This window comes from Drosophila ananassae, chromosome 3R, assembly GCF_017639315.1.
Source record: "Drosophila ananassae strain 14024-0371.13 chromosome 3R, ASM1763931v2, whole genome shotgun sequence".
In the NCBI taxonomy this organism is placed as follows: Eukaryota; Metazoa; Arthropoda; class Insecta; order Diptera; family Drosophilidae; genus Drosophila; species Drosophila ananassae.
The window spans coordinates 12235440-12248236 of NC_057930.1; the positions used below are offsets into that span (position 1 = coordinate 12235440).

Consider the following 12797-nt stretch of genomic DNA (forward strand, 5'->3'; position numbering starts at 1 on the left):
CAAAAATTATAATTATTTGACATTTCTCTATTTCAGACTTACTCAATTTGAACCATGGAGAGATACACAATCCAACATGTTAAAGTCATCCAGATTTATTAGGAAAATGGGCTTTCAAATCAAAATGAATATGGTGCACTTCCTGATTTTTTGGTCAGTTTGATCGTCCAAATGTCCGTACAATCGCAAAAATCGTGGAAAAATTCTAGCAAAGATGTGAGAACACCAGTCGTGCTTAACAATTGCACATTTCACGCTCGTGGTTGATGAACATTATGGATAAAGATTTTCATTTACACCCTTATAAGGTGCAATTGGCTCAAAAACTAAAGCCTTTTGACCAATCCAAACCTCGTGAATGGCTCTTTTGCGCAACAAATTCAATGGCCGTGTTATCTCACGTAATGGCGATGTCAATTGGCAGCCAAGATTTGACACCATTGGACTTTTTTCTTTGGGATTATTTGAGAGAAAAGGTGTAAGTCGGTAAGCCAGCAATAATTCAAGAGCTCAAGGATGAGATTAGTCGGCACATTAACACCATAGAACCTCCATTATTTCTCAGGGTCATCGAGAACTTGGACCATCGGATGGAGGTGCCGATTTGGTTCCATACATAATTGAATAATACCAATATATCATAATACCAATAATAAATTACAATAATTTCCTAAATAGTTTGTGTTTTATTCAAAATCAACATCGGCCCTTGAAATTTAACCACCCTTTCATAAATTAAAATAATCCAGAAGAGTTAAAATTTTTGTATAATTTTTTAACTTTATTTTAAAAAGAGTAAAATAACTAACAGTGTAATCTAGAAACCAATTAAATCTCGTTCAGCTTGAACCTGGCATTGATATTGACCGAACTCAGTTCGGTGACCAGGAACTTGAAGGAGAATGGGATCTCTATCATGGAGACGGCACTGCTGTCCCCGCACAGACGACACGTCTTCGGATGGGCCGAGAGTCCTCCCGTCTCGTTCCGCTTCACGATCTGCTGCAGTGGCGCCAGGATCGAGCCACACTTGTGGCACACCAGCGTGTGCGTCTTGTCCGAGTTGTGGAACAATCGATCCTGCAGCAGGAACGCAGCTCCATGGGAGATTAGAGCATCGCGTTCCATCTCTCCGAATCTCACGCCACCACCGCGCTTCCGGCCCTTGATCGGCTGATGGGTGCGGGCTTCCACGGCACCCGTGGACCGCACCTGCCACTTGTCGAACACCATGTGCCGGAGTCGTTGGTAGTGGACCACTCCGAAGAATATATCGGCCGTCATCTCCCGACCATCCACCCCCGAATACAGCCTCTCAGTTCCATAGTAGTTGTACCCGCCAGCCTCTAGCATCTTTCCGAAGTAATCGATGGCCGTGTTCTCCTCGGAAAAGCGGAATGGCGTGGCATCATACACATTCCCGTGCATGGCTGCACTCTTGCCCGCCATCGTTTCGATCATCATCGCAATTGTCATACGGGAGGGGAAACCGTGAGGATTAAAGACAATATCCGGAATCAAGCCAGATTCCGTAAAGGGCAGGTCCTCGGCGGGGTACTTCTGCGAGCAGATGCCCTTCTGGCCAGCTCTTGAGGCGAACTTGTCGCCAATGGTCGCCGGTCGAGGAACTCGCAACGTTATGGCCACCATCTTCTTAACAGAGACATCGAAACTTCCCAACTGCCGGATGCTGTCCACAAAACAGTCCTCCTTTTCGTCCATTTTCACCACCTTGTAGGTGGCAACCTCGCCATCAAAGTAGCAATACAAAGGGTTTCCGTAACTTAGCTTAGACCCGGGATGCGGTAATCCGTCTGTATCGAGGTACTTCACCAGTTCTGGCATGTGCGGATGGCGGCAGAAGTAGCTGCTCTTCTTGTCCAGCGACACAAACTTGGTCTTGTAAATGCTTCCATAAGCGAATCCCCTTTCGTAGGCCGCCTTGTTGATGATCATGGCATCCTCCATGTCGTAGCCAGTGTAGGAAATGACCGCCACTATGGCATTGGTGCCCATCGCAAAGTCGTCCAGCTTAATGTTGTCGTAGTGCACAGGTCGGAATAGAGGCGTCCCTGGCGTCTGGAGGCGGTACAGTTTGTTGGCCGCCTGCTTTGGCCAGTTCAGGCACGGAGTTCCCATGGTCTGCTTACCCATCTGGCACTGGTACATGTTACGGGGCGACTGATTGTAGTCGGGCATAGGAATCAAGTTGGCCAGGTTGCTCATGAAGTGCGTTTTGGCCAGCTCCAAGTGAGTGGTGAAGTCCGGATACATCTCCTTAGGGTCGATTGCAATCTCCATATACAACTGCTCCAGGGTTCCAATATATTCCACTTTCTTCCACTTTAGGTTCCAAACGGGCCGCATCATCCGGGCAGGACCTGTGGCCAGAAACAGTCCGGGAAACTGTCCATTCTTCTTGAACGGAATGAAGCCGATTTCCATCATCTGGGGAAGACTGCCGAAAATCTTTCCATGGCGCAGCTCCTCGACTATTTTTGTTGCATCCGATTGGTGGATGTGACCCAAGTGCCTTCCATCAAGGAAGACCACGTAGAGCTTGGCGTCGGGATCTCGGCGATTGGACAGGGGGAGCATGCCCATCTCTATTAGTTTTGAGGGAATGGCCTGAAAACGGAGAGTAGAATGAGTAAAAATGGCATCTCAGAAAGATAACATGGACTCACCTTCACTAGCTCCGGATCTGGACGCTTGGAAATCTCACAGGTTAGGGTCAAATGATTGAGGAGACCGCAGGGCGTGCCGTCAGGCGTGTGAACGGGACAAATGAATCCCCAAGCATCGGGTAGCAGTTGGCGTGCTTCTGTGGTTCGCATCGTGGTGAAGTAGGAACCTCGATGTATGGCCCGGAAATGGGACATGTAGCGCATCCGGTTGATGTTCTCGGCCATGATGACCAGGCCACTGTTTTGCATTAGGCCCAGACCAGTGCGGCTGACAATGTTGCCCGTGGCCAGAAAGGACTCCATGGAACGACCCACTCCGCCCGCCTGGCGCATGCACTGCGTCATCAAAGCACTGTTCACAAGGGAGTCCGGAGTGGTCAATTTTTTCTGAAGGCAGCGACGCACTTGCATCATCCAAGTCTCTATGCGTTCGCCAATGTATTTCTGATAGAGGATCCCCGGGACGAGAACCTCCTGCATCATAGCCGAGTCCACGTTTTCCACTTTCTGCTTGCCCTGCGCGCACTGGAACAGTTTCTGCACCATAAACACAATCAGCTGGAATTTATCCTCATAGCTGTCCAGATGAACCATGATTCTCTCTTTCAGAATGAAATCAGTCACATCCTCGTCGGGCTGCCATTCGGGAACCTCGGGAAACCGGGACCGGAAGAGGTTGCCAATGAAGCTCCTGCACTGCGAGTGGGTGTATACATTTTCGTTCTGGACTTCTCTCAGCATGCTCTGCACGCAGGACAAGTAGTACTGATCGGATTCGTAGCCCTGGATGAGGCGATTGTATATCTCCTCGTCCGTGTAGTCCATGAGGCACTTGAGGATCAAGCAGACAGGAACGTACGACAGCCTTTTCACATGCGAGAACATGAACTTGGCAGTGCCATTGTTCAGGTAGTGGAGAACATTGTTGAAGGAGGTCTCATCCTCGCGGACGGTTTGCACCAGCACACCAATGTCGCTGAAGTTCTGGCCTCGATCCTTCCAGGAAGAGCGCTTGATGCAAATGGGATGGTTCCTCCTGGTCATGATCAACATTCGGACAATCTTTTCGTTGCCACGAATCACAAAGATTCCGCCCCACTCGGAGTCGTGTTCGCCATGCTTCACCATTTCCTTGGGGGATGCCTTGCCGAGATTACACGCCTTGGAACGCAACATAATGGGCACTTCTCCGAGGTCAGCATTGATTGGGGCACTGGGTACTCCATTGACACTGTAACCCAATCTCACGGAGCACATTCCCGAGTACGAGGCATGCAGCTGCCTGGAGTCAGTGGGGTACACTTGCCTTGTTCGCACATCAATCACATCCTGAGGAACCTGTGGCTTCGATATCCAAATGGCCTCCACTTTCAGTGAGATTTGTTCGCCGGCAGGACTCTGCCAATGGGCGGGTACCATATGCTTCGCCACAAGGTCCAGTCCCGCTGTGAGCATCTCGTCGAAGGAGTCCACATGTGGTGCACCCAAATTGGCTAAATGCTAAAAACATAATTGTTGAGTGGCGCAAAGGGACAAGTAAATTTTGTTACTCACCCTGTTTAGTTTCTTGGGTATTTGCTTGAATTCCGGTCGAGAATTTGTCAGCACCGGAGTGGTCTTCATCTGTTTCATCTCCTCCAGCATTTTGTCATCTGTTTCTTTCACAAAATCCGCTTAAAATAAATAAAAACGAAGAACTTGTGTTGCACGTGTTTAAAATGCTGAAACCCAAGTTGCCACCCTTTTTAAAATGAACTAGCTCATGGGTACTGGATCCTAAACAATTTTAAATAAATAAACAATATGTATTAAAAATACAATAAACTATTATTTGCGTTATGTTTTATTTTACTAATAGTATTGGTCTTAATTATTCTTAAATAGTTTTGAATTATTATGAACTATTTTTGAAACATAAATCTAGTTCCAAAATAAAAAGTTACTCAGCACAATTTACTAGCGTTGCCACCTAGGTTTCTAAACTTGGCGCGAACATCTCTTATCAATGAAATTTTGAATTTTCTCCAATTTGGGAGTGATTTAAGTGCATTTTAAGTAAAAAGACGGCTCCAAAAGTTGAAGATAATGACGTGGAAGCAACTTCAAATGTATTCGTGCATTATTTGCATAGTTATCGGGGTACGTGTCATTTGCATGTAGGACAGCTCCTGCGGAAATGAGACTTTGGCACCGGATGTGTCAACGTGTTGCTGTCTCCCTAATCAAGTTGTTGCATTGTTATGCTGTATATAAGTCAAAAACCACCCTTAAATCCACCCACACATCCTGCTTGTCTGCTAAAATACTTGCCCCAAAAATATATGCAACATTGTTTGGATTTAAAGAGTGTTTAGATATTTGAAGTTTAACAATTTTGAATAAAAGGAACTACATAAAGAAGAGCTTTAGTTTTTAAAGATTTTTTGAATTTTATAGATTATCTTACCGTGTAATTAGAAAATCCTATTTTTTTATATTATCCTTGAGGCTTGCCTTAACTTTGTCTTTGGGTTTTAAGTTTCTCTAATTAACCGCAGGCTTTCAAAAGCTGTCTCCTTACTGAAGGAGTTCAACTGAAGATTCCTTTTTGTCTATTAACTTAAGAATATTTTGAAGTTTAATCTTCAGAATCGTTAGGACTCCCTGCCTCTGATTGAGCATAGACAGTAAAATATCCTTCTATTAACTTCAAAAAATGTACCTTAGATTTCAGTTATTTTCTATTCCTTAATTACTTAAAAGAAATTATAATTCAAAATATAAAAAGGACTTTGTGGAGCAGCTTTTGCAAGGCGTTTTGAGTTCTTAATCTGAACCCAGTCGCTCCGGTTTATTATTCCATTATAATCAACACAATGCACATTTTCTTGCCACTTTTTTGGGGCCTTGTGTCCTTGGCTAGTCTCCTTGCAACTTTTGCAGCACATTTTCCTGGATGCAATCTCTGAAAAAGTTGAGGGGGCGGCTGGTCCAAACTTTTGCCAGGCGTTGTAAGTTTTTAGACTCATTTTTGTTGTTTTCAGTTTCAGCAAACAACAGAGAGCGCCAACTGAAGAACTGAAACTGAGAGAGAAGCACATCGGCAAATTGCATTGTTGATTTTCATTTTCAAGCCTGAGCTACGTTTCTTCCTGACAATGGCAATGGCGATGGCGACACTTTGCCTTCCTTCGTCCTGCAACATCCGGTTCACCTCTTTCGAAATACGCACCCCCCCTTTTTTTTGGTTCTGCTCAGAATCGTTGCTGCGTGCTTCCCCCTTTTCAAATGCGCACAAAAAGCCAGTACAAAAATCAGCAACCAAATGCATTTTCATTTAAAAGTTTTCCACCGAATTTGCTCTTTGATTCGGATCCAGACCCCGGTTTTCCACTTAACACAAATTTGTTGATAAAGATATTATTAGAAGTGATAATGCAAGTGGGTCCAGAAGAATAAAAATAATGGTTAGAATGATTAAAAAATATGGGTTGGGTTTATCAAAGATAGAATTAAAGATTCTGGACCATTTAACATTAAATGTGGCAAGAAATGTATAATTAATTATCCCTTCTGTCCCTTCTAAGGACTGTGTGTCTTGTAGATGTCACCTATCCATCATTGGTCCTTGAATGTTGATTGCGAAATTCATTGTCTTGCCGTGCGATTTGACAAGTGTTTTGTTTTCTTTTCATTAAATCCATTAGTCATAATTAAAGTGACGCGTGGATCTAAAATTAAACACCTTCATGTGACAGATTCGGCTAATTAAAATGCATAAAATCTTAGAACAATAATTAAGAAATTTTTGTTTGCGGGAAGAGACATGAGTTTTCCGAGAAGACTTTCACAAAAGTCCCAGACCCAGACCCTCAGAATAATTAGTTTTCCCTATAAACATGTACTTACACCATTTTCACGGAGATTCCTTCCCTGAGAGACTGAAAAATTAAAAAAAAACTGAAAAAATAAGAGAGCGGGACAATAGTGGGTTAAAAATAGCCAAAATCTATTCGACGTGTTCTCAGTTTTTCTCGAGCTGGCCAAGCGAAAAGTTCCGTTCGACCGTCGAACGGATAGAAATTAGAATCGAAAAATTTTCCAACATTTCGAATACATATAGATTTTTATCATATGTATACTAGATAGTTAAATATTACTTTATTTTTAAGTTAATAATCAAGTGAATGTGTCAGAGTTCCTCAAAGAAATATTAAAATTTAAAGAAAATTAACCGAAAATCCTTGGCTGAAAAGTAAAAGTCAATAGAAAATTGCGAAATCGAAAAACTCGTGTGGGATCGAACACAGACATCAGTACATAGATATAGACACCAATATTTTGTGTGTGTATATATTGGTCTCGTATCAATTGGAAGTGATCTGTAGAACGGTGGACCGTTGGGTCGTCTTCGTTCTTTGTGCTGACGAAGAGCTTCTTTTTTCTCGCAAAAGAAAAGTCGCATTAAAGCGTATCGTAAATAAAAACGCTTGCCAGGCGCAGACCATCAACACAGTAATCTTCGTCATTTTGCATTCGGTAAATAGATCGCCACAACCGCATACCACAGATTTTCGCCTTTGTTCTGACTCGATTGGGAGATAAAAAAAAATGGGTAATACCGAGTCCACAGAGTCGGCAGATGAAACGCAGAAGCGGAGGCATTCGGAAGCAGGAGGAGCACAAAGTGACGAGCCCTGGTGGAATGACATCGAACATGAGAATCTGATTCTGGAACAGGCCCCCCAGGAAATAGCAACCAAACCGGAGGTGGTACCGCCGAAAATTGTTGGAAAAATTCAAGAAATTCCAGTCTTGGATGCAGCTGCTAAAATGGAAGACAAAGAACAGAGTCTCGAGGAGTTCAAGGAGGAGCTGCGTCAGAAAAGAGAAGCTCGTCAAAATGCTGTTCAGGATTTGAGAGACGAAGTGGCCAACCTGAAAAGGCAACTGGCCAAGGAGAAGGCCGAAAATCGTCGCCTGCGAAAGGAAGAAGGGGGGGAGGATCAGCTTGAAGAGACTCCAGAAGATCCCAACATGGATCCAGATGACGAGAATCCCACTGCCAGAAGTCGTCATGCCAATATAGAACTGGCCAATGCCCAGTTGGCCCTGCAACAGGCTCAGGCCGAGAATCTGACCCTTCGGGGAGAGGTGGAAGTGGTTCAGCGCCAGGTGGGAACACTCAAGGAGGTCATAACCTGTTGCAAACAAATGTTGAGTGTCAAGGAAGAGCAGTGTGCTCAGGTAAGCAGTAAAATCTATTGCCATTTCTATAAATTAATTTTATTTTTATTTAAAAAACTAGCTCAAGATGAAGCTCACCCAAATTGAAAACTCCTTCAGCGAGCGCGAGATGAAAATCATGTCGAACAACTTGAGGCAGGAGTACGAACGTCAGTTGGTGAACATCCGGCAGTTGAGGCAGCTTTACGAGGAACGTCAGCGAGTAGCTGCAGCGGAGTATGAGAATCTGCAGCGTTTGATTTCGATCAAGAAGGACGAGCTCATAGCCGAACAGGAGAAGTAGGTCCTCAAACCTATCTTTCAGTGCATATTTTAATTTCTATTCTTTAATTTAGAACCAAAAACTTAGAGGAACGCAACCAAACCCTTTTGAAGGAGGTGGAGACGGCCAATGATGAGCTGGCCAAGTTGAAAGAGGAGTGCCATGAACACACCTTTGAGAAGCGACTCCTCAGCGAGCAAGTCGGTTCTATTAACATGGTATGGATACATTTTTAATTTAACAATTAAAAACTAAATCTAATCTCCCACTTACAGCTCTTCAGTCAACTAATCATGGGTTTCAATGGCAAGAGCAACCTGGACATCGATCGCCTGAATCAAATGCTGGAGGAGAACCGGCAGCTTCTTAATCAGATGACCCAGGCCGAAGGCAGCTGCAGCGATGGCGCCACTCTGCCCAAGTTGCTCTTCGAACTTGTGGAACAGGCCACCGGCCATGGGGATTCCCCTGACGAATCTTCGGACAAGAGCCGTAGTGCCACACCCACACCCACGAACACACCCATGGCCGCAAACGAGGACACCACGGACAGTTGTAAACCAGAAACGGCCGCTACTGTCGGAACAGGAACAGAAGGAGAAGGAGGAGCTGTGGGAGCCGTAGCAGGAGTCATCAAAAAGTACAGAAAGAGGAGCTCTGGAGGTGCTGGAGCTGCGGGTGGCACTGCGGCTTCGTTAAAAAGCCATGAGCCCGAAATTATGGGAAAAGTTGCCTCGGCCCAAGAAATCATTGGCAACTTGCCAAAAGTTTGGAAAGTGTTGATGGAGCTCTTGAGCCACCACAAAATCGAGCGCGTGCAGTTCGAGGAGCTGCCATCCAGCAGCGGCGGTGTGCCATCCTCAACGTCAGTTTCTGGAAGGGATGCTGGTGTTGCTGTTGGTGGAGATACCCACCGCAAGCCACCGGAGCTAAGCGTCAGCAAGACCTACATTAAGCTGAAGGTGAGCCCAAGTCTTGGTTGATACACTGAGAAAATATATGAATGTCTTTCTATATAAATAAGGTCTATAAAATTGCATATTTTAGGGTTTTTTTTTAAATATTTTCATTAAGAAGGAGGTCTCTTATTTAAGTTAATTTAGATAGAATACCATTTTTTATTTATTTAAAAGATGTTCCATTTCAAAGGAACAATTTAGAAGCCTTAATAATTTTAGGACGCTTAAAGTTTTTTATTTATTTTATTTATTCTACTAACAATTTATTTTTTTTTCCAAAATTTCTTGGGCATCCTTCGCTTCTACTTTTCAAGAGCTGCGGACAATCAGGCTTGTTAGTTGTCGTATCCGGTTTGCTGATGAAGTGCAGCCTGCCTGCCAGACTGTGCCACCCCCACAGTCTTCGTGCCCCATCTGCCTCTTCCGCCCCACTTTCAGCCCATTTCCGTGCTTCGTCTGTGGCTGTTGCAAAGTTTTGCATTATTCACTTAAGCGCTTTATTTAGTCGAGTGCCGAGCCAGTCGGCCAAGTACGCCGAGCAGCTTCATTATTGCTGACGTCCTGCCGAGTATCGAGTATAAGCAGGGGGGTGGTGGTCCTTGCACCAAGGTCCTTGCATCCCAGTCCGTCGTTGTGCACATAATTGAATTTATCGGTCAGTTGCCGTTGGCATAAAACATGTTGCATGTTGCAGCTTCCAAACTGGTCAAGTAGAAATTTTTTGTCTCTGGTATATTAGGGATTCCCGACATATTTGGATCAAAGTTCAAGTTTTCTAGACTACTGAGCTTTAAATTTGATGACTTTATGGAAAAATTTTAATGGGTACAAGCCGTTTGTTAGCAAATTCCTCTTAATGCTTCAATTATTTTGTCATCTATGAATAAGATTAATTTAAAAAGATAGCAACCTTTCTTTACTATTTTATTTTTAAAAGAGTATTAAATAATCCATTCCTAGAATTTATTTTGCACATAATTTTGGTAAAAACTTCAAAGTCTAATTGATTGAAAAGTTACTTCGATGAAGCACTTTAAAAGTTTACCCCAGACTTGTGGAAGTTATTGTTGCTTAAGTATTACCTACAGAGTAATTTACCCCCTTATCTATTCCCTTCCAGGATCTTATCCTCGAGAAGAAGTCACTGGTGAAGGAAACCACCCGTCTGAAGACGCTCAACAGCCATTTGGACTATCGGCTCAATGAGCAGGAGAAGCGCTTGAGCGCGGTGAGCTTGGAGTTGACGAAGACATGGCACCTGGTGGGCAAGATGCAGCGCCAGCACCGCCAACTCCACACCCAGGAGCAGATCCTGCGTTACCAACTGCAGCAAAAGAGGCGCCTCTTAAGCGAGTTAAAGGATGAGCTGGAATACTGCCGGAGGAAGTGGGCACTTGCCCGGGCCAAGAACGACGAAAGCCAGGAGCAGTGCGACGAATGGCGCAGGGAGTTCGCCAGGAGGAAGCTGGAGGATGCCAATCATTCGGCGGAGAGTGGTTACAGCGATTCGGGACCGCAGTCGGATGAGGAAAGGGAAGTGGTGGCAGTCGCAGAAGAGCCCACACCTTCAACTTCAGCTTGTCGGCGGAAGTTGCTCCGGGACCAATTCGAGCACACACGCAGGATAAAGAGGATGCAAAGTACATCGCCAGGACGACAAGCCTTGGCCGGGCAAGATGATGATACCGAGGAGATTGTCTTGCGCTGGAACAGTGCTCCACCGACATGCGGATGGAGAGAGGTGGAGACAGAACCTACAGAACCACCCGAAGAGTCACCAGATGAGGAGTCAGAAGAGGATGGGGCACAGGGTGGCATACCAAAGATTCCCCACAGTTCCAGGAGCCGGCAGAGAGGAGCTATGCTCTCTGAATCTTCAGAGTCCGCAAGTGGCACAGCCAGTCGCATCCAAAGGCTTGAGGAACAGTGCAAATCCCTAATCCAACAGGTCCTGGAAACCTCTGGTAACCGTGAACGGCTGGAGATTCAGCTGTGCCAGTTCCAGGACGAAATCTCACCAGCCCAGCATGCTGTTCCCTTGGACGAGTTCATCAATCGGAAGCGATTGGAGCGGATGACAAGGGCCAGTTCGGCTCCAGCCACTGGAACCTTAACACCCAGGGAAGAGGAATACACCAGACGGCGGTCGGAGAGACTGGGACGTCTGGAGGAGGAATCCCGTCAACTGATGTCTAGAATTCGACGCACCGCGGATAGGGGTCATTACCTAAAGAAGTCCTTGGACAGGATTCGCAGAGCTCCCAGTCGAGAGGGTAGCTTTGAAAGCAACACAGAAGAGGAGGCACCGACTCCCACCCCTGTACCGACTTCAGAACCCACTCCGTCTTCCGATACAGTTAACGATGAATCCTCACCAGCTCCTTCGCCACTGACCGCCGCCGAGGAGGCTTATACGTCCCGGCGAGCAGCTAGACTCCAACGGCTGGAACAGGAGGGTCGTCAGTTGTTGACCCAATTGACCAGGAATACGGAAAGGGGCGACTCATTGGCCACCAAGCTGGAGACTCTACACGAACAACATAATTCGGAGAGGCAGCCAGAAAGACCCCAAACATCGGCACAAATCTCACAAACCGTGGAACAGCGACTGGAGGACATTGAACGGGTCTCGGCCCATCGAGCCGAACGTCTCCGTCTGCTGGAAGTTCAGGGGAATGAGTTAATAGCCAGGTTGAGTTCCACTTCCGAAAGGGGCACCGCCATGATCAACAGGATAGCGGAAAGGGAAGCCATTCGTCGCCAAGAGGCGGAACTTGTGGAGCAAACGTTGCCGACGGAAGAGGTCACCAGTTCGGTGAGCCCCATAGCCTGTACCAGGATTGTGGGTGAGCCGGAGGACAACGGGGATGAAGCCGCCTGCTGTGTGACTGTGACCACCACTTCTAGCCGATTGGCCACTCAACAACAATCCACGGGAGCCATTCCCAAGACAACAACGACTTCGAGAAGCAAGCCTCAAGCTCATCTCTGTGCTGCCACTCGTCAGGATGATGCGGTGAAAAAGCGATCCTCCGGTCGGGAAGTCTCCAAGGAAGAGGCTCCCGAAACTCTTGAGGATATGGTCCAGCGACTAAGAGCTCTACCTTTTCCAGAGAAATCCAAGGAGAACTCTATTGAGAGGAAAGAGGATGGTACAGAGAAAGATCAGTTGGCAGAATCTAATTTAAACGATTTAGAAGAAAAGGATCTAGAGGACCAGAAAGAATCTAAAAGTTATGAGCTTGAAGATTGTCCTAAAATGAAAGAAGAAGAGGATCGGGAAAAGAATAAGGAGAAGGATATTAATGATGATGTAGTTGAAGAAAACTAAAAGATGTTCACTAGAATAAACACGATAACGAATACTCGCTGAAAAAACTGCTAGGACCAGATAAACAAATCAATATATGTATGTCAGCTGCACAAAAGCACAAAAATAATAAATATATACTATCTATTTTATTGGGAAGATTAAAAAGTCAATTTATTTAAAATTTATTTATAATTATTTTCAGAAGTTCAAGACCTTTATTTATAAAGAAGTAGAATTCCTATAGAAAGAACATATCCTTTATAAATTTATTCGCTTCTCTTTGTCGGTTGCCTTAGAGCCTCATTATTTTAAACCGAGAAAAAGGAATCGTAATCCTTTCTATTCGACAC

General features: G+C 45.2%; 2 protein-coding genes across 2 annotated transcripts; one reads left to right on the plus strand and one right to left on the minus strand.

Moving 5' to 3' along the window:
* Positions 1-760: 760 nt before the first annotated feature.
* LOC6503344 (DNA-directed RNA polymerase I subunit RPA2) lies at positions 761-4434 on the minus strand. Its single transcript, XM_001965341.4, has 3 exons — positions 4242-4434; positions 2688-4187; positions 761-2628 (listed from the first exon to the last, which is right to left on the minus strand). Exons 1-3 carry the CDS (start codon positions 4329-4331, stop codon positions 829-831), a joined length of 3390 nt encoding a protein of 1129 aa, XP_001965377.1. The 5' UTR covers positions 4332-4434; the 3' UTR covers positions 761-828.
* Positions 4435-6677: 2243 nt separating this feature from the next.
* On the plus strand, positions 6678-12603 carry LOC6507445 (ciliary rootlet coiled-coil protein 2). Its single transcript, XM_001965342.4, has 5 exons — positions 6678-7913; positions 7975-8192; positions 8249-8393; positions 8451-9137; positions 10255-12603. Exons 1-5 carry the CDS (start codon positions 7278-7280, stop codon positions 12463-12465), a joined length of 3897 nt encoding a protein of 1298 aa, XP_001965378.2. The 5' UTR covers positions 6678-7277; the 3' UTR covers positions 12466-12603.
* The last annotated feature ends 194 nt before the right edge of the window (positions 12604-12797 follow it).